At 36.9% G+C, this 22,685-nt stretch overlaps 1 protein-coding gene across 4 annotated transcripts in view; it reads left to right on the forward strand.

Annotated features, from left to right (window-relative positions):
• The window catches only part of VWA8 (von Willebrand factor A domain containing 8), a 408,431-nt gene that overhangs the window by 274,313 nt on the left and 111,433 nt on the right, over positions 1–22,685 (forward strand). For 3 of the 4 annotated variants that reach the window (XM_033234152.1, XM_033234151.1, XM_033234153.1), the window contains 2 exons: positions 10,003–10,084; positions 14,416–14,617. In XM_033234152.1, the coding sequence (XP_033090043.1) occupies positions 10,003–10,084; positions 14,416–14,617 (284 nt within the window). Of the gene's footprint in view, positions 1–10,002; positions 10,085–14,415; positions 14,618–15,105; positions 16,663–22,685 lie in introns of those variants that run through there. The other variant, XM_033234160.1, reaches the window with a different exon arrangement.

The following is a 22,685-nucleotide window of genomic DNA, read 5'->3' on the forward strand; positions in this document are numbered from 1 at the left end:
TGTGTTGTTGTGGCCACTGCTGTTAGAACTCATCTTCATTTATTTTACAATATATGCAATAACTTAACCAAAAGACATTTTCACAGAGGCTTTTAAAAAGTCTTAGTATATTAGGCATAGAAACTGAGGCCTGCCTTTTGTCTTAAACTCGTAAGACTGAAAGTCAGGGACTTATTATGCAGACTGATTCACTTAACAGCATTCTCAAAGTCAACGTATATTTATTACTGTATAAAATATCCAATTCCTGGGCTGATCTCCTCTCCTCGTATAAATTCACTTACTCCTTAAAACCCCATCCTATTGTTAGTATGCTCTCTAATTTGTACATGAAGATATTCTGACACAGAACTAAAATAAGTGGCCCAGGATCACCCCACCAGTGGACAACAGTGCCCAGATTTGCACCACAATCTTCTAATCCCAAGTTTAGAGCTATTCTTACTGAACCACACTGGCGTTCATCATAACAGATAACTATGAAAAAGTTTGATCACTGATTCATTGACTTTTTTTTTTTTTACATCACAGTGGTAGTGATATATTATCTTGTGTCTATATTCATTGTATTAGTGTGGACTTCACAAATATAACACTAAATGTATTATATAATCTGTAACAGGGTTTGAAAAGTTCTGATTATATGATAATATTTGGAATTAGTTTCTTCCAAACTGAAACTCATGGAAAATAAATCACCATTTCCTTAAAATGTTTTTTGTGGTAGAAGAGGCAGATGAATACACTGACAATTATAGTACAGTATAATAAGATAGGAATATTCACAAGGTGATATATAAACACAGCGGAGAAGTTTACAATCCATACTGGAGACTATGACTTGACTCTTGAAAGATGAGAGTTAATCAGTTGAAGGATTTGGTCCAGGAAAGGGGTGCTCCTTGTGAAAGATGCAAGGACTTGGCAGAGCATTCCAGGAATTACAAGAAGTTATGTACCAGAGTTTAGTGCACCTTCATTCACCCAGAAATCTGGGGCTCACCTTGATACCTCTTCTCCCTCATCCTCCACATCTCATCCATCAGCAATCGCCATGTCCTGATACACAGCCTTGCAAATATATCTTGTATCCACCCACTTGTCTCTAGTTCTGTTACCAATATCCCATCCAAAGCACCACCATCGTACACTGGAATGTTGCCATAACCTTCTGATATTGTTACCTCTTCCACTGTTTTCCCCTCCTACCCTTCTCCACACATCAGACAGGGTGATGTTTTTAAAGTACAGTGTACATTGGTTCTTAAGCTCAGTTTGTATATAGTAAAATTCACCATTTCTAGTGTATAGTTCTGTGAGTTTGGCAGACACAAACAGTTGGATAACCACTACCACACTTGATATAGAAGAGTTTAATCACCCCAAAAACTTCCCCCATTCCATTTTGTGGTCAGTGCCTCCACTTACCTACAACTTATCACTGTCCTGATTTCTGTTTTTATAGATTTGCCTTTACCATAATATTATATCAATGGAATCATATAGTATGTGGTCTTGAGTCTGACATCTTTCAATTAATACAGTGCATTTGAGAATCATTTATTTATTATTTATTTTTAATGTTATGTGTGTACCATTAGTTTTTGTTTGTTTGTTTGTTTATTGCCAAATGGTTGCCTATTATATGGATGTACCACAGTTTGTTGATCCATTCACAAGGTGATATATTTATTGGTTGTTTCCAGGTTTGGGCAATAAAGAGTAAGGCCACTATGAACATTTGTGGGCAGGTTTTTAAGTGAACATAAGGTTTTACTTCTTTTGAGTAAATGCCTAGGAATGGCATTTTTGCATCATATGATGAAACTGCCAAACTATTTCCCAAAGTGGACATGCCATTTTGCATTTCTATCAGCAGTGAATGGAGATTTGAGTTGCACTGCATCCCTGTCAGCACTTGGTATTGTCAGTTTCTCACCATTCTAGTGAGTGTAGTGATTTCTCATTATGATTGTAATTTGCATTTTCCCTAGCACCTAATGATGTTGAGCATTTTGTTTTATGTGTATCTTCTTTAATAAAATATCTTTCAGATCTTTTGCCCATTTTTAAATTGGGTTATTTATTTTCTTATTAATGAGTTTTGAGCATTCCTTTTGTTTGTTTGTTTTGAGACAAGCTCTTGCGCTGTTGCCCAAGCTGGAGTGTGGTGATGCGATTTCAGCTTACTGTAGCCTCTGCCTCCCAGGCTCAAGCAGCACCCAACTCAGACTACTGAGTAGCTGAGACCACAGGCACATGCCACCACATCTGGCTAATTTTTGTATTTTTTTGTAGAGATAGGGTTTCGCCATGTTGCCCAGGATGGTCTCAAACTCCTGAACTCTGAGTGTTCTTTAGTGTAGATACAAGTTCAGTGTCAGAGATACACTTTCCAAACAGTTTATCTTATTTTGATAAAGGGCAAATCTTCTATGTTTTCTTCTAGAAGTTTTGTAGTTCTATATTTTACATTTAGATTTATGATCCATTTTGAGTTAATTTTTTGTATGATGTAAGGTATGGACTGAGGCTCTTTATTTTAATTGCATAGGGGTATTCAATTGTTCCAGCACCAGCACCATTTGCTGAAAAGACTCCTGTCCTTCCTCTTTTGCACTGCCTTTAGACCTCTGTTGAAAATCAGCTGCCCACATGAGTGGGTCTATTTCTGGATTCTCTATTGTGTTCCATTGGTCTATGTGTCTATCCCTTTACTAATACGGTACTCTCTTGATTGCTTTATAGCTTTATATTTTATAGTGAGTCTTGGTTGACTCAGGTAGTATCGATTCTTCCACTTTGTTCTTCATTTTCAAAATTGTTTTAGTTAGAAAGTAATATTTTAAAACACAACTCAGGTCACATTGTCCTTAGGATAAAGTTTAGAAATTTTATCTTGGCTTAAAAGTTCCAGCATGATTTGTCCATTACATATCTTTCTGACTTCTTTCAGGTAACTTGAATGCACAGAATTATTCCCAACTTTCTGCTGCACCCCTTCCCCCCAACCCCCAAATTCATTCTCATCTGTCAGGTCTTAGTTTAAATGTCACTTCCTCAGAAGGTCTTGCTCAAATCTAAATTAGGTGCCCTTGTCATACACTCTCATAACACTTCCTATTTAGGGACGGGAAGAGCGTGTTTATGTTTCCATGTGTATTTTAATTTTTCACAAAATATCTCAGGCCTACAAAAGTTTAAAGAAAAATACATTGAACATCTTTGCACCAACCACCCATACTGGTAAGTCATTACCAATCGTTACTGGTCATTACCAGTATGATCAGAGACTCCTGGGTTCTCCTCCCCTTCACTTTTGACAAACCAGAGGTAATCTCTGTTCTGAATGTGAGTTCAGTACTTATCATTCACAAAATAATACATAGCTTTTTTTATGTTTTTTGTTTGGTTGGTTTTTTTTGAGACAGAGTCTCGCTCTGTCACCCAGGCTGGAATGCAGTGGCTGGATCTCAGCTCGCTGCAAGCTCCGCCTCCCGGGTTCCAGGTTCACGCCATTCTCCTGCTTCAGCCTCCTGAGTAGCTGGGACTACAGGCGCCCGCCACCATGCCCGGTTAATTTTTTTGTATTTTTAGTAGAGACGGGGTTTCACCGTGTTAGCCAGGATGGTTTCGATCTCCTGACCTCGTGATCCGCCCGCCTCGGCCTCCCAAAGTGCTGAGATTACAGACATGAGCCTCCACGCCCGGCCTGCTTTTTTTATGTTTTTAATCTTTGATTGAATGGTATCGTGTTGTATTTATTCTTATGTAACTTGTTCTATTTTTTTCACCATCATGTTTGTGAGATTTGATGCTAAAGAAAAAAAGCATTCATGACATTTGTTACAAAGTGGGAAGGTAGGCTTTATGCAGGGCCATCTTGATAGGTATAGGGATGACTGCAAAGAAGTTTTGTAGTAAGGGAGAGAGATGGGGCTCAACTCTGAATATAACAAGGAAAAGTGGAAATAAGTGAAGGAGCAGGGTGGGGGTCAGTGGATGGAAAATTACTGAGAGAAAACATCTGGGGTAAGAGGGCATTCTGGCTGAAGAAACTTAACAGGATTCTTGCTGAGAGCAGCCCAGAGTGATCTGATATCTCCTGGGGGATGGTGGAGAATGGGAAACCCAATCAGATATCAAGGGTTAGGGATTCTGGTTAAACTGACTTAGCAGGATTCGTGTTAACATTGAACAATGCAGAGATGAACACAGAGTCCCCAGAGTTGGGAACTAGTTGGGAAGAAGATTCAGAAGAGCCTGACTATAATTCAGTCAAGGAGAGACTCTTTGTCATCATCCATACTGATAATTCTACTTTTATTTTCACTGTTTCACATACAACAATTTATTCATCTATTATTTGTCGGTGCAAATTTAGGTTCTTTCCAGGTTTTTGCTATGACAAATAATGGTGCTATGAATAGCCTTGCACCTGTCTGCTTGTGTCTATGTTTAGTCTGTAGGGAGCATATTTAGGAGCAGAATTACCAAAGGTGTTCCAGTAGCATCAAGGGGGTCCTGGTGCATCCCATCCTAATCTACTCTTGTAAGGGTCAAACTTTTTATTGTGGTTTCACATTACCTTTTTCTGACTTCTGGTACATTTGAGTATCCTTTCATATGTTGTCATTTACTCTTCCAAGAATTGCCTATTTATTTAGCTATTTTTCTCCTAGTTGCTAGGAGTTTTATTTCCCTTCTTTTGTTTAAGTAGTGTTACTAAAATATTCCAAACATATATAAAGTGCTTAGGACAGTGTCTGGCATGGGGGAAGAATTTTATAAATGTGGACTGTAAAAAAAGAGAGAAAGAGTGAAAATCCCTAGGAGCATGATGAAGGAAGATCCCAGGGTGACAGCCATGCACAGGTCTAACGTTAGAACAGATGACATTTCAGGAGAGATGTCTCTTAGAAAGTGAAATTAATAAGCCCAGTATATTTGAACATATTTAGAGATTTTAACAATGAGGGAACCTTGGGAATAAATTTGTACTAAATAAAACTAAACAAACAAAACGTGATGCTTATTAGCTCCAATAAAAGCAAAAAATTATACAGGAAAAAGTAATGATAATATAAGACATAGCAAAGCTGTGGTTAGCATTTAGATAATTATAATAATATAAGCACTGGATGTTAATCCAAGCAAAATTATATGAATGTTTGGGGGGATGGGAAAATGCGGAGTGGGTGATTGGGAAATGAAAAAGAGTTAAGCTCCCTTCTTGCTTGGGAGGAAGGCAAGAGATCATGCCTGAAGCTAAAATATCAAGAGGGCACCATATGATGAAGGTGAATACCACAGAAATAGCTTAAAAAGTTGAAAGTGTCTCTGGGGGCAGGAAATGGTGGGGCGGGTGGCGGGGTTGGGGGAGTAGAGGGTAAAGCAGGGACTGTTTTTTCTTTAAGCCTTTTTGATACTTAATTCTATATGCATGTAGATCTCTGATGAAAATTCAAGCTAGAATAATTTTGTAAAGTAAATCAAATCCAACCATCTAATTAGTCTGGAACTAATGTATATCAGCCTTTTATAAAGAAATCGACTGTAAAGACTACTCTCCTGGTGGCTTTCACAATAATGAGGTAGCTTTTATTTAATGCAGATGGGGAGAAATTTATTGCTTTCTTCCAACTGTTTTTCTTCTAGCTAAATGTTAGCTTTTTTAAAACCACAGGTCCGAGCTCTTTAAACACAAAATAATGATTCTTGATTAAAAGCAGTACAATGTTTTTTTGAACTTTGGGTAAAATCAAAAATTTGGTATCAGCACAGTTTGGGGGCACACATCACTCTTTTTATCGGTGAACACAGAAGTGTGTTAAACCCAGTGATTAATAGGTATACATCAAATTACATTTCAAGGAGTGAGTTTTTAAATAGCATTTCACCTTCCCTCTGAAAATTGTCTTGGTTGTTTTGCCTGACAGTTTTTAATACCTCCTTCTAACCTTGGCACTGTGCATGTAAACTGTCCCCACTGTTCATGGGAGCTATGTGATAAACACTGCTGCAATGACTTCCCTTTAATGGTTAGTGAACTAATCCCTAAATACAATTTATACCTATCTTTGAAATCCACCTGGATTATAAATGTAATGGAAATTTACTGAGCCTCCATCCTCTCACTCCAGTGTTAAAATGTTTAAAATGGATGGATGAGGACTTGGCCAAGTTTGGAGGGAAACCTGGCCACAGTTTTCACTTCCTTAATTCAGTCAAGTATTCTGTTCAAGAATCTTTTTGTAAATATTCTTTTCTTCTGAGCTGACTTATTTTCAAATCAGTAAACATCAATTTTTATTATTTTTAAAGTGCTTACTACTACTACCACCACTACCACCACCTTTACTATTTCCCTAAAGTGCTTTGTAGCCACAATTACCCCTCTCTGATATATGAAAATAGTTTTTAATACCAGGAGTAAAATCCTTGCTTTCTACTTCTTGAAATAGTAGACACAGTCATTATTGCATTTTCTCACCATGGAATTAATTAATTAGCAAAGTAAAAGAAAAGAAAGATGTGGGAAAAAAGATATATTAAAATAAGTTGGCTTACTTTGCTTTCACAGGCAATCTAAAAGTGCTGATGGCAGTAGATCAACTTAATACTATTCCTTATTTGTAAAAGTGCCTCTAAGTGGCAAGCCAAATGTGAGTGAGTAAGTTAGTGAGGCAGCTCCACTCATCTCTATAGCTTCAATAACTGGTCACTCTTGGCAAAGAACCCTGAGCTATAAATAATCCAACCTACTTTAGCTAGGTTCAAGCAGCAGGAATTGTCAAAAATGATATATGATATAAAACTTTATCCAAGATTGACCTTCTATCACAGGCAGAATTTCCATTGCAGACTGTGTGTGGCTTACGATAAGCATATTCATTTTGCACAGATGACCACTTGGAGACAGCTAATCCAGCTGGGTGGTCAAATTATTACAATAACCCTATTTTCTTACCCATTCCTCCCCTTGGACATTACTTTTTCTTCCTGCTGAGCTGTTTGTCTCTTGGGGCAACCCATTGCCTAGCTCTGCAGCTCATACCTGGCCTCAGGGCTGTGATTCCCACTCTGGAATCCTTTCCAAGTCCCCAGAGGCCCACAATGGTTTCATAAAAAGGAACTTTCCTCATTTTACTATGAACGCCTCAAAGTCAGAGACCACATCTCTTTTCTGTATCCCCACTGCTTCATAGGATGTCTGGCGCAAAATATGCTCAAACACATTTGTTAAATAAATAAGAGATATGTTGAGTTTTTCACCTGGCCTATTTAAAAGCCTTCAACTGCATGCATGAAATAAAAATATCAAGTTTCTTGTTTTTTGTAAACTACATTTGATAAATTTGAATTTGAATTTATCCAGGACATCCTGGATACTTCATTCCAACCAGAAATTGTAATAAAAGATGGATGGATGGATGGATGGATGGATAGATAAATATATCATTCTAATCAGAAATTGTTGTCCAAGATCATATAGATAGAGAAACAGATAGACAAAAATCTTTAAAAGCATGGGTTTTGTGTAGGGGAGTTTTTTTAAGAGAACTTGGTGGCCAAGATTTTATAAAATGGAATATTTTACAAATAGCTATTTCCCTAGGGCCAACTCACATAGAAGTTGTGTGGAGTGGTGGCCAGAGCATAGATTTTAGTGCTAAAAAGGCCTGGGTTTGAAAGCCATTGCCATCACTCATGTGCAGTGGTGGCCAGAGCATAGATTTTAGTGCTAAAAAGGCCTGGGTTTGAAAACCGTCTCCATCACTCTCCAGCTATATCACCCCAAATAAATCATATTATTACATTACCTCTATAAGCCTCAGTTTCCTCATCTCTCAGACAGGATTCTTAGTCTTTGTTATTGTCAGTATCAAAAGCACTCTCTGTAAAGACTAAGCAGTGTTTCTGACACACCATGGTGGCAGCTAATGATTTTGAGGATGATGGTTACTCGGGGTTGTGAAATAGAAATCAATGAAGCCCAGGAGTTTGCTGGAAAACCAACACTAAGGTATACAAATGACATCACACGAGTATAACAATTATAGAATTAGTTGAGGGCTCTGGACCCCTTAGCTCTTTATCCTCCCCCAGCTTTCCATATTCTTTACTATCCGGAATCGTGACAGCTGATCATAATCCCAAAAGACACAATCTCCACGCCATAACCCCAAATGTTGAAATTTCCAAAGAAAGATAAATATTCCTAAAGTCTAAAATTCTGACACAATCCCAAAGGATGAAAATCTCAAATATAATTCTGGAAAAAAAATTTTAAAATTACTTAAAAGATATTTATTTACATGTTTAAAAGGAGGTTTATTTGAGAAACATAAAAACAGCAGAACAGGCCAGGGATGGTGGCACACACCTATAATTCCTGCACTTTGGGAGGCCAAGGCAGGCAGATCACTTGGGGTCAGGAGTTTGAGACTAGCCTTGCCAACATGGTGAAACCCTGTCTCTACTAAAAATACAAAAATTAGTTGGGCTTGGTGGCGGATGCCTGTAATCCCAGCTACCTGGGAGGCTGAGGCAGGAGAATCGCTTGAACCTGGGAAGAGGAGGTTGCAGTGAGCTGAGATTGCACCACTGCACTCCAGCCTGGGCAACAAGAGCGAGACTCTGTCTCCAAAAAACGAACAGATGAACAAAAACAGCAGAACACTTCACAAACCACTTTGCACGATAAACTAGGCAATAATAACATATACTTTTTGCAAACATAAACACTCAGGTATACTAATGACATCACATGAGTATAACAGTTATAAGCATGTGAGCCATATTCATAAAGCAATTGGGCAAAAGGGAAATGTCATACATGCATATCAGTATGTTTGGCAGTTGAAGAAAAGACTGTCCCAGTTCTCAGAGAGAGACCAGTTCACCTTCTGTATTTGTCCCCTCTAGGCTCTTGGCTGATGGGATGATGTCCACCAATATTGAGGGCAGATCTTCACCACCTGGTTCCCTCAGACTCACATACTAATCTCTTTTCCAGATTACAGATATAACCAAAATAATGCTTTATGACGTGTCTAGCTATTCCATAATCAGTGCAACTGACACCTAAAATTAAGTCCACAAATACACCCTTTGTCAACTTGCACCTACAGGCATCTCCATAAACCATACTTAATTTCCAAACAAGGACAGTAACAAAATAATAGCTCTGTCTAACATGGTGCAATTATACTGTGATTGTGATTTGCAGGATTTTAGACTTTAGAGACTTTTATCTATCTTTTGGGATTCCAACAATCAGAATAATGGCATTCAGGATTGTGTCTTTTGAGGATTATGATCCAAATTCCAGAGTCCTCACCCCACTGCCCCATCCTCACCTCACCTTCCCCTGTCTTGCAGGGCCCTAATAATGACAGATGCTGTGTGATGGGCAACCCCTGTCGGTGCTTTGCATTTACTAATTTCATCTAATCCTCAAGATAATGCTTATGATGCTCAGATGCTGTGGTCATCTGAGGTTGTTACCCCCATTTCACAGTGGGGTTGTTATCCCCATTTTATAAATGAAGAAAGCAGGTCTCAGAGAGGTCAATAACTTGACCAGCATAACAGCTCGGACAGGAGCAGAACTTCCTACCAGGTCAGTCTAATTAGAGAGTGTGTGGATTCCACCACATTTTACTGCATCGTTGTTGCTTCCTAAGAAGGAGAAACAGTTCAGATGATGAAATATTTTCAAAAAAACTGTAAGTGCGAAAACATTGACTCATCCTGGGAAGCTATCAAAGACAATGAAAATAACTTAGGTTATTTTCTGACAGTAAAGAATCACAGCCCAATATGCTTCCCTGGGGGAAGCATATTTCTCAGAGTCTAGCCATGAGGGTTGACCCAGTACCTTGTTGAGTAGATCCCAGAGTTCTATCCTTGGCTATGGATAACTTGATTCCACTTTTAGCAGCATTTTGGTATCTTGCAGTAATTTAATCCTTGGCTCATGTCATGACTTGTTTGTAGATGTGACTCCTCCACAAACATCTGGTTATATAGAAGTCACTGATCTTCAATCAAAGAAACTCCGATATATCCCTATTCCCAGGTAATCCAATTCACCTTTGTTCTTAGCTTAGTATGTCACTAAAAAATAAGTAATTTCTTGCTAAGTACTATGAATAAATATGTACTTTTTGCTTCTTTAAATAGCAAGCTCTTTTTTTTCCCAGTTACAGTTGGTTTCTGTCTTGCTGTTCTTCTGCATGTTTTCCTGGCAGTTTTATTTTCATTTTGTAAAAATATTCCAGTGTTACATAGGTATAAGTCAAACAACCTGCAAGTCTTTGTTCTCTTTTGTTTGATCTGTTCTAATAAGTTTTTCTGTATCTGAAATAGCATTTTTAGTATTACAAAAATTATACTTATTAACTTCATATATTTGTTTTCTGAAGTAAATGTGTTCAAGATATCAAAAGAATTTAAATAGATTTCTTTAATATTGTTTTGATATATGTTATTATGCATCTGCAGTCAGGAAGGTTATACAATAGCCAAAGGATCCAAAGCTTTAGAATAGGACTCATTACTGTTCGCCTCCTTCATTATTGTCCCACAATAGAAGCAAAGCATTTAAACTAGGTAAACTGAGGATATAAAAACCAAAACAATAAAGCTTGATCTCTCCCTTGAAGAACACAGGTGTCGTCACCTGGAGCCCGTCCCTTTCTGGGTGCATCCATGCCTTATTTCCCTTTTCCAACCTAAGCTTGCACCTGCTTTGGTCTACTTAGCCTAGGTTCCTCTTTTTTCCTTTCTTTGCCCTCCACACCAAAGCCTTCTTCCTCTAATCTTTCTACTCTATTTTGACCTAGATTGCAATCACATCCCACTGTATGATGTACTCCCTCACACTGCCACCAAGCCCTCACAACACAGTGGTTGAAGCCTTGGCTAGAAGCTCTAGCAGAGTAGCCTGGAGGGCCTGCAGAGGAAGACCAGGGACCTCGAATCTGTCAGTTACCCAATATGTCACCAGACTTCCTTTCTTCCCCCTTCTCCAACCCCTGAAAGAAAATAGCTCGGCATTGCCGGGCGCGGTGGCTCAAGCCTGTAATCCCAGCACTTTGGGAGGCCTAGACGGGCGGATCACGAGGTCAGGAAATCGAGACCATCCTGGCTAACATGGTGAAACCCCGTCTCTACTAAAAATACAAAAAACTAGCCGGGCGAGGTGGCGGGCGCCTGTAGTCCCAGCTACTTGGGAGGCTGAGGCAGGAGAATGGCGTGAACCCGGGAGGCGGAGCTTGCAGTGAGCCGAGATTGCGCCACTGCACTCCAGTCTGGGCGACAGAGCGAGACTCCCCCTCAAAAAAAAAAAAAAAAAAAAAGAAAATAGCTCGGCATTATAGCACAAATAACTCAGAAACACAGCATCATTTCTTAGGACCCTTTAATAAGATTCAAAAATACGAAAACAAAATCATTATTCAAAGAAATGGATTTACTTCTTCCAACATATATGACTTCTTGGAACATTCTAATGTGTTGGTTTAATGGAAAATGACTTTTAATCATTTGAGGAAATCGCATATTCCATCTTAATTATATGCTCATTAAAATATACTACTAATTAAAGTAACAAAAGCAAATAACATATTTTTAACATATCTAAAGCATTGATAATTTTTTCCAGTATCTATAGTCATTTTTCTCTCAGTAGTTTTTTATTTCAGTGTTTTTCTCTTTTAACTTTCTGTGTGAATCACGTGTTATACCTGCCATGGAAAGAACATCTGGAAGAGCAGCAGTGTGCACAGCCCAGAGCCAGCTGCCCACAATAATTCATTCAGTTAGAGCTGCACTGTCCAGTGGAAATATAATGAAAGCCATACATGTAATTGTATCTTTCTTAGTAGACACATTAAAATATTGTTTTAAGGTGAGATTAATTTTAATAATATCTTTTATTTAACCCAATATGTGCAAAATATTATTTTGACATGTAGTCAATAAAAATTTTTAATGAAATAGTTTACACTCCTTTTTTTTCCCTAAGTCTCTGAAATTCAGTATGTATTTTACACTTAAAGCACATCTCCATTTGGACTTGCCACATTTCAAGTGTCATATGATTTAGAGTCTGTTTCATTGTCAGTATGTCCTGAGTTTCTCTTGAGATTAACTACTGCTTTTTTTGGCATATGTATAAAATCCAAGGGAACAACCCATCTGGACTTCAGTTTTTTTGCTAGTTGCTTAGATTTAGCATTCTGCTAGATATCAGGAATTTTTCATTTGATAGCTAATTTCAAATAATAGAAAATACAATAAAGCTGTATGTAACTTCGGGGCCAAAATGAATACATCACTTTTGCTCTCACATATTTTTCTTCAAAGTTTCATATTATTTGCATTTGTGAAACAGTACTGCCAAGCTTTCATATGTGGCTGTTACAAATTTAGGCTGCACTCTACTGTAATTCTGTGTGTTCATTTAAAACTTTGTTATTATTTATAAGGAAAACATTCTTTAAGTGAAGAAAAGAGTTTAGACCTAGTGTGCAAATTGTAGTAAATGTGTGATTTCTTCAGTAATTTTTTTTAATAAATTAAAGAAATTGCCTGTAAATGTAAAGTTTTGCTGTGAAGAGTTAAATAGTGACAGCTAGTAGGTACAGTGCTCAATAGAATCATACAGCTTGGGTGTTCTTGGCAGAATTTCAAACATCATAGTTACAAATGGATAAATTTCATTAGTCTTGAATTGCTCCTTACTCCATTACCTGTAACTACTAAGTTTTTTCCTGCAGCAAGTATTTATTGATAGAGTGTCATGTATTATATCAAATGCTACCTTCTTTGAGCCCTTCTGGGAGTCCTGTAAAGTAGCTCGGAGACATATGGTTCCATCCCACTGTTGTTCTCCTCATATGAACATTTTCTGAGTCTTCCGTGTCCAAGAGTGGCCGCCCTTGTCACTCTGTGTTTAGTATCAACTAAGGCAGATTGAAAAAGGTCAAATTAGTCTTGATTTATCTTTCAGAATATTATAAGAATTTACCTAATATATAATGGTTTTGTGTTTTTCCAAAATCTGCAATGATAGCTTATTATGTTTTTCTTATCAGGCCATCTCTTTAGACTATTTATTTCATATAGAAAATATCAGATGCATTTTGCGAGCCAACACTAATAATTGGAATTTATAATCTGTTATCACTTTTGTATAAGAGCTATACTCATATAAAGGAGATATGCAGTTGACTCTTATAGACAAATTTGCATTCCTAGAAATTACTGTACATACATATATACACACACATATACAAATGTCAGAAATATATAATAAAGGAAACATGTGTGAAATATATAATAAATCTATACATTCCTTGTTATAGATTCATGTAACTTTCTAAGTCAGAAAAGGCAAAATATCACATACAAATGCAGTCGAAATGCATAAACAAGACATTGGTTTCAGCACTGACATTAGGCCTCTAAGGAGTGAGTCCAGTACTGCGGACATGTGAGGTGTGAACTGGTATAGAGTTCCTTTCTTCCTGACTGTGGAAGTTAGTATCATCCACAAATACCGGAAAATGCAGAGAACTAGTAAATTACTGTGTATTTTTCTCCTTACAGATGGTTCTGTTGATATCTTGTCTTTTAATATGCTCATTATTAGAGTTCTTAGATCAGGCTGTTACAGCAGAATACTATAGAGTGGGTAGCTTAAGTGACAAATATTTATTTTCAGTCTGGAGGCTGGGAAAGCCAAAATAAAGGGGCCAGCCAATTCAGTTCCTAATGAAGGCTGTATTACAGAGGGCTAACTTCTTTCTGTATCCTAACATGAGTTGGGGGAAAGGAAACAGAGACCACACGCAAGTGCGAGCTTTCTGGTCTCTTCTCATAAGGGCCCTAATCTCATTCTATAATAGGGCCTCTACCCTCATGACGTCATCTAAGCCTAATTACCTCCCGAAGTACCCACCTCCTAATACTATCATATTGGGGGTTAGGGCTTCAACATACGAATTTGGGGGATACAAGCATTTAGTCCATAGCAAATTCTTTATAGCAAGTTTAGAGATCCTAATCAGTTTAAACCAGCTTTGTTTCCTGGCCTACCAATTGGTTATATGCTGTGATCACTTATAAAAAATCTTTCTTAAAATAGTCTTTCTGGTTTTTTTTTATATTCATGATTGTCCTGCCTCATGTTTGTTTACAAACCCTGGGCATATTTGTTTAAGAACTTTTTCTCATAGCATATCCTTATAACCTTCCTATGCAGTGACATAGGTAAGAGCAGGTATAAAAGAATGAGTAGTGTGAGCATACTTTTTCAACAGTAAAGAACATTACAATGTGCAGTGTTATCCCTTCTGCTTTATTTTTATGGTCTCTTAGCTTCACTTGGATTCCTTTTTCCAGATCAGAATCTCTCTCGCCATATACCACATGGCTGTCTACCATTTCTGACACAGATGCACTGCTAGCGGAGTGGGACAAAAGCGGTGTTGTTACTGTTGATATGGGAGGTCACATCAGGCTTTGGGAAACTGGACTTGAACGTCTGCAGCGATCTCTCATGGAATGGAGAAACATGATTGGACAAGATGACAGAAATGTGCAGGTACCATTTGAATTCACCTTATCTCTTAGAGGTGCACATTCAAGTATAAATTTAGTGCCAGATGCCGCAGTCATGAAAATTTCTGGGCCAGTGACTCAAAAATAGTTGCTTAAAGAACTGAAAGAATTTTTAGTTTCAAAATAAAAAGACAAAGAAATTTCTCCATCTAAATGATGAAAAAGTAAAAATGTGCCTCTTTTTCCTGTCACTGCTTAAACATGCAGGTTACTGACATCACAACATATGAATACAATCAGCAGCTTTTATTTTCTTAGCCTTAAGCAGTAACCAGTTTCCAGCAGCACCTTTGCATCTGTTCTCACTTTTACCATCTTCAGTGTCAGCATCTCTACATGCTACCTAGGAAACAGCAACATTTAGGAACTAGAATGCAGCAGGTTATTACAAGACCAGAACCTCTAAACTGGAGAAGGTGAGCAAAAATATGCATCCAATAGAACGTTTTTTACCAACTTCCTTATTTCCAGGTAATGCAAATTTACTAGTCAACAATAAGTAGACCCAACCCTGCACTGGAGAAAAATATGGGAACAGGCCACCAAAGTGAAAAGAAACCTGACAACTCCAGAAATGACTCAGCCATCATCTAATCAATCTAGTTCCTGTCTGGAACTAATTTGAAGAATGATGAAGGCTATATACCCATATGTACTAAAGCATATAATAAAAGGATTTATTTACTATTCATTTATATTAATCTTCAGAACAGAACCTCTCCTGTTTACATTACTTGCTTACCCAACAAAAAGAAAAATAGGTTCCTACCAGTCAGGTTGTTCTGCAAAGAGCCGATTAGCAAAATAAGAAATTTCTACAGACTATTTCATTAATACCTGATTAACAATTCCTATTTTATGTGATTATTTTTGTGATTTTCTTTAAATAGAAATAGATATGTTTGTGAATGAATAATAATTCTCTTAGATTCTCAAAAGCTTATAGGAACATTTTGAAAACCTCAAACCAAAGTAGAACTCAAATCTTTTTGAAGGGGTATAAATGTATTAATTTAATTAAGCTAAAACAAATGTGTGACTCTAAAATAAACATGTGATTAAGTAAGTGCCATGGACTGATTACAGCAATAGACTGAATGTTGGTTACTACTCATAACAATATTTAGAAAACCAATTAATTATGGCCTGTTTCATTTATTATTCTAAACATTAGTTTCTTCTCTTTTCGAATTAAGCTCCTGTTCTCATTACAGTCATTGGTGCCTAATAGTAAATACTATTGTGTTTGAATTTCTATATTTTATACATGGTAGAGATCAAAGGTCATGTTTTCCATCTGGTCAAGATTAAGTTTATTTTTCACAGTAGAACTTTAAAAAGGACTTTTACTGATCATTTAATAATTGTTCTTGACTGCTACAAAAATGAATTTGTATTTGTTTTTTAATCATGTAGGCCTTCTCTTCCATTTACTTCTCTGGCTATATATACATCTTTGTACTCCTAGCTTGTAGCACAATGATTGGTGCAATAAGCAATTAATATGTTTGTTTATGCTCACACTCCTGTATACTAAAATGTGCTGGTAATTGAAACTGTTTGATAACAAATGGATTTTTTTTCTTTTAAACTGTCACATATTGTTTTTATGTAACTGAATAAAATTTATTGAATGAGTTTATATAGTTATTAAGTTAGAAATGAACAGAATTATGTTATCTAACATCTCAAGAATAATCAAAATATTCAGCTACATCACACAGTGCAATATCTGAACTTTCCCTAAACCGAGCATTTTCCAGGACATGTTAACTTTATGTCTCCAGTTTAAAGTTCAGCTATAAGCTGGGCATGGTGGCACATGCCTGTAATCCCAGCTACTTGGGAGGCTGACACACAAGAATTGCTTGAACCCAGGAGGCGGAGGTTGCAGGAGCTGAGATCGAGCCACTGCACCCCAACCTGGGCAACAAAACAAGACTCTGTCTCTAAAAAAAATAAAATAAAGCTCAGCTATTACAGAAATAAGACATATTTAGTAATAAAGTTATATAATTCAGAATTGAATGATAGTTTCATTTGGAAAATTTGAATAGATGTTATCTAACATTCTCCTTTGATCCCTAAGTTCCGTTGATCCATTTTGGTTGATATTAAAAATGCGCACTTATATACATACTCAAACTTGAGTCTGTATTCTTATGTTTAAACAGACAAGACTAATTGTCTTAATAATCCATCATTGTTTTAATTTTTTGTCATATCTCTCCTCTTCCCTGCTTGGTAAATAATGAGACAGCTTATTTAATTACTCTTATTTGGACCAGCTCATCTTATTACTTACAAGTAGTTTACACAATCAAACCTAAATAGAAGTCATTCCAGGGGCAACAGTAATAACAAGCAAATATTTGTCTTTTACAGTTCCCTTTCTGTTTGATCTTTCGAGCTATTCTTCATTTATATACTCTTTATTCAGCACAGATCTGCTCCTAACTTCAGAGCTTGGAAAATGCCTTTCATAGAAGTATTGAAAAAAGAGAATAGGTTCTCCATACCCTGCTTACTTAAGACTTGCTGGCTGCAAGCAGCTTCCCCATCACTGACAGAGTAACCTGATCTCCATCTAGTGGCCAAATGGGCTTACTTTTTACATCATGGAAGTTAACAGGCCTGCTGGCATGAAAGGCTTATACACTCTTGTCTCATGTGGTTCCTGTTGAGCAAGATAGGCGCCTTTAGGTCAGCAGTGAGGACAGGGCAAATAACCTGCCATGCCATCCACCACGTAAGATCCCCATGCCTCCTGATTCCTCTGCATCGTATCAAAGGAACTGTCCATATTGAGATAAACAGTGTATTAATAGTTACATGCTTTATCACTACTCTGTCTGGGCTACATTTCAGCCTTCCGGAGTTATTAGCTTTGCCATTGTTGATTTGAGTTTTCGTTTTTGTTTAATGAATTCATTGGTATTTTGATTTGAGTACAGCTTACAAGAGTATTTTTTGAGCTCTGCGTATAAAAAATGTGTTCATTAATTTTACATGTTTTGATAGGAACATGTGTTTTTCCTATAATAAATAACCATAACAACAAACTGAAAGGATTATTATAAATGTAGTTTTAAGAGCCCATTATTAAGAATCTATATTTATTACTTTTAGATTTCATATTTTCAGAAACATGGGTTAATTATAAGTCAAAATTCTTCTGGCTATATTTAAAGTATATTATTCATACTTTTACTTAGTTACATTTGTATTTCTTCCAAGAAAGCTGTTAAAGCTATACCACGGTTTTCCTCAGAAATCAAATCATCTTCTCTTGATGATTATTTCTGTGGGAGCAAAAAGGCTTAAAAGGTTATAGCTTTCAAATGTTATTTTCTAATTAGAAGAAATCACGAAGTAAATCTTCTGTATATTGCTGGTAGGATCTCTGCCTTTGACTAGTACTTAAGGAAGTACTATTCAAACTATATTCTTTAATAATGGATGCAATCTTCTGAAATACAGTGTGAGACTGGAACTTTTTCATCATTATAGTGGAGACATTGCCTGCTACACAGTAAGCACACACTCAACATTTGAAAATAAAAAGGAGTGAGGCATAGAAAGAAATACATGGAAAAGATAATTAATTTATGTTAAGCACCATTAGTCTATTCCCCCTTTTAGAGAGAATGTTCTAGGACTATGAATAAATGCAGTTTGATGTACTTAGGTAACTAAGATTGGCCTTTTCTGTAACCTCTAGTCCAGTGGTTTTGATTTTTGAAGATCTCAGTAGAATATTAAGTTCTACTTTCAGCTTTAGAAACCACTGGATTATTTAACTGGCTGTCTGTTAGTAAATTTACAGGCTAGGTTATCTTCAGATCCTTTATGGGATTATGAAGTCCTTTATTCTTTTTAAGGAGCCTAATTTACTCTTATACGTCATTCTTTACTTTGATCAATAACTCTGAAAAAATAGTCTGATTCAGTGGATCATTCTTACAGAACAATCCATATTTTGTAGGATTGTTATATGTACGTATGTCTTTGGGAATCTTTCATGGCCCAGAAAGGCAATGCTTTTCTGAACTTTTATAATTTCCCACCATCCATGTCTCCTCGCCACGTGTCAGTAGAGCTGGCTTTCAGCAAGATGATCCAGCTGTTTCCCTATATGGTAACACTTGGGCATTGCCTGTAATGATTTTTGTTATTGTTTATGCCTATTAGAGACGTACCAGCCATGGAAATTCATTTGGAATCTTTAAGATTTTTCAGGAGTACCTAGTGAAAATGCCAGATCCCCCTGAGAAGTGTAATACCCGGTGGCGTGCTAGTAAACCAGTTCTCATGGAGACTGGGGGGTTGTTAAGTTTGCCAGTTTCCATGGTGCAAACACCCCCACCATGATTTCAAGCTACCAAGGGTTAACAGTCAGCTTGAAAAATTCCTAAATACTTAGCAATTATCTCTCATAGGCTGGTATAGTTTAGTTGTATCATGCCACTTGCTTATTTAGGGCTTTATCATCTAACTCCCCAAGGAGAATTATAGCAGTCACCTAACAGCAAGGCTTTCAGAAATGAGGCAATGAGATGGTGATAGGGACAGAGAGCAATGAGAAAAAAGGGAGAAAGGTACAGAGAACACAGATAAGATAGTATCATGTTAGCTCAGGAAATGTGGAAGCCTGCAGTTATCCCAGTCACAAATTGGCCATACTCTTCTTGAACCAGAAATTTGGTTTGAGTAAAGAATTGAAGAAAAATCTGCCCTGAAGTAGGATAACACTTCTGAGTTCATGCATATGGGCCTCCTTTCTTATACAGATGGTATTTCAGAGAGAAATTGCAAGTTGATTTTTACATTCCTCTAAAAGAAAAGCTTCCATTGGATCACAACATTATCAGTAGTTGCTAAATACAATTAAAATTAAATCAGCAGTCACCTCCCTAAAGCAAGCAAATCAACAAGTTTATGATTTTAGGGAGGCCGTGAGGTTTCATTAAGTTTTTATGCATCTCCAATAAGAATGATACTCCTATAAATTATGAAACTTACATTATAGAATGTTAAACTAATATTTAAAATAGAAATATTATCCTACTTTCCCTCTTTAGAAAAGGTCTAACCTTAAAAAATTCCTTTTCAAATCATCAGCAGGACTATTTCAACCTGCTTCTCTCAAGACAGGCCGTAGGATAATTATGTTACCATATCGCTAGTGCGTATTGTTCAGCAATATGATCAGCCAGTCAAGAGGTAATTTTAGCAATATTTATTTAAAGTATAAAGAAAAATTAATTCTGCAGTATGCTGGCTATAAACTTGAATGTCAAATCCAATTAATAGGTTGACAGTCGATGACTCTGGAACTGTTACAGTTCTGAGCTCATTAGGTATACACTTAAATGTAAGCGTATATACAATCACAATGGCTGTAGAAATAAAAGCTTCTTGCTATTATATTTATGATTTTATTCATAAGCAGTATGACTTACCATTTAAGAGCATGAAATTTGTAGTGTTCAAACCTAGATTAAAATCCTGGTTCAACTTTGTAGGTGATCTCTGGCAAATTACTTATTCTTTCAAAGCCTTACTTTCTAATCATAATATAAAAATAATTGAACCTTAACAAAGTTGTTGTAAGAATGAAATACAGTAGTGCCTGGTACAGAGTAAATACTCAGTAAACAATAAAAAATAGAAACTTAGAATTTAAGTTAATATTGGGCTACAGAATTCCTCAATGCTTTATGGAGACAAAGCCAAATTTAAATGAAACAGTATTACTCAAATACCTAATATTAACTTATGATCCAACGAGTTACATAATTCATCATCTATACTAGTGTTAAAATGTAAGCTTTGTTTATAATCCTGTTTGGAAAAAATTTTGTCAGATCCAAAAAAGGAATTGTAAAAATGGTCTTTGCCTAAACCTGTCAGCTTGAAGAAAAGCAGGAAATCAATGATAGGACGATTGTCAGCAGAGGATTATGGCGTTTAGCCTTATTTAAAAGACAAATTAGAACAAGACCAAAAAACATGCAGCAAAGTATACATCGTTTACTCTGAGTCCTGAGAACAGTAGAAAACAGGAAACAAAACAAAACAACAACAGGAACAACAAACAGGGCAAATTTTAATCCTGTCTTTCTAAGCTTTTCTTAGCTTTTTCCTCCTCCTATTTTAAGCTTTTGTTAGCAACAGGACTTGAAGATACTGTGTAGTTCTGAAGGTTGTAGTGTAGGGTGGCACTGAAATTTGGAAGATTAGTTGAAAGTCTGTCTAGGACATTGAGACATCCAGATTTTCTCCTCTATCCTATGCTTCTAGGCAGCTGGCTCTCCTCCACCCTTACAAAGGCACCAGTTAGGATGGGAGGGAAACCATACAGCTAACAAGAAGATAAAGTGAAAGTCTGCTTTTTTTTACTTAGACTCAAGGAAGGTAGTAGCATCTATATTTAAGAATTTCACTGAACTAAAGAACCAGATGTACAGTATAACAAATGGAACACACACACACACACACCAAAGCATGTCCACTTGAAATTGTAGAACCCCATGGATAAAGAAATAAGGCTGACAATTATAATTTTGAAAGAAGTAGGGAACAGATCATATAAAAGTGACAGAAATCCTAATGGCACTGGATTTCTCCAAAGCAGCATTGGAAACTAAAGAGAAAATCAAAGAGGGAAAATGATTTCCAGCTAGAATTTATATCCAGCCAAGCTATTAATCAAGTAGACTAAAACCATTATTAAATGTGCACATCTCAAAAACAGTACATTCTTTCTCAAAAAGCTGTTGCATGATGTGCTGTCACTAAAAAAAGGGAGTAAACCAAGAAAGAGGAAGACATGGGTGGAAAGAGTGGCAAAGGTACTCCCCAGTTGGGCAAAATCATCTAACACAAAAGGCTATTTGGTAATAAAGTGCTGAATAGCTCATGTAACTTACTGAATACATTATGTCTAGATTCTGACATGATATATTCAGTAAGGTACATGAGCTATTCAGCACTTCATTGTCATTACTATACAGGCAGTCCCCGATGTAATGATGGTTCAATTTAACAATTTTCCTACTTTACGATGTAGGAAAATTGTTAAATTGAACCATCGTAAGTCGGGGACTGTATAGTCACGATAAAGTAAACAATATTGATTTGCTTCTGATAGCACTTTATTAGGGGGAATGAGGGGAGAAAAAAATGAGTGATGTGTGTTTGAGGTGGGAGAGGTAAAATAATCCTTACCTTTCATAATAGGAAGTCAATAGGCAATGTCTGAAATTGAACAAATAAAGAGACATAAGAATATTACTTAGAAATATGGAGGTAAATGGTAGAAGATGTAGTAAGCAGAGTTGAAGTAGTTACCTTTGACCTCTTAATTGCTTGAGGGGGAGACTGTGTCACAAGGGTGCTATTTTTTGTTACACATCTTGTAGTTCTATTTGACTTATTAAACCATGTATGCTTATTACTTTGATAAGAATTAAAAATTACTTCAAAATAATAACAAGTAGGAATTTACCAGGTGGAAAAGAGGAATGAGGGTGGGCATGAAATAATTCCTCAGAAGTAGAGATTAAATTTAACTCATCTTTGGATCCTTGAAACTTAAAACAGTACTTTTTTTTTTAATGGAACTGAATAAGCTGGTTAATTTTCTTTCTTTGACTTTAAAATGACTCAAGGATTCCAGTTCTGAATACAATGGAGCAGACACTCACTTTGTCTCTCCCACTGAATGCAGCTGTAAAACCTGGACAGAGGCCGGGCGCGGTGGCTCAAGCCTGTAATCCCAGCACTTTGGGAGGCCGAGACGGGCGGATCACGAGGTCAGGAGATCGAGACCATCCTGGCGAACACTGTGAAACCCCGTCTCTACTAAAAAAAATACAAAAAATTAGCCGGGCGAGATGGCGGGCGCCTGTAGTCCCAGCTACTCGGGAGGCTGAGGCGAGAGAATGGCGTAAACCCGGGAGGCGGAGCTTGCAGTGAGCTGAGATCCGGCCACTGCACTCCAGCCTGGGCGACAGAGCGAGACTCCGTCTCAAAAAAAAAAAAAAAAA

The sequence above is a fragment of the Trachypithecus francoisi genome, unplaced genomic scaffold, assembly GCF_009764315.1.
Source record: "Trachypithecus francoisi isolate TF-2019V2 unplaced genomic scaffold, Tfra_2.0 Contig01461, whole genome shotgun sequence".
NCBI classification, from domain to species: Eukaryota; Metazoa; Chordata; class Mammalia; order Primates; family Cercopithecidae; genus Trachypithecus; species Trachypithecus francoisi.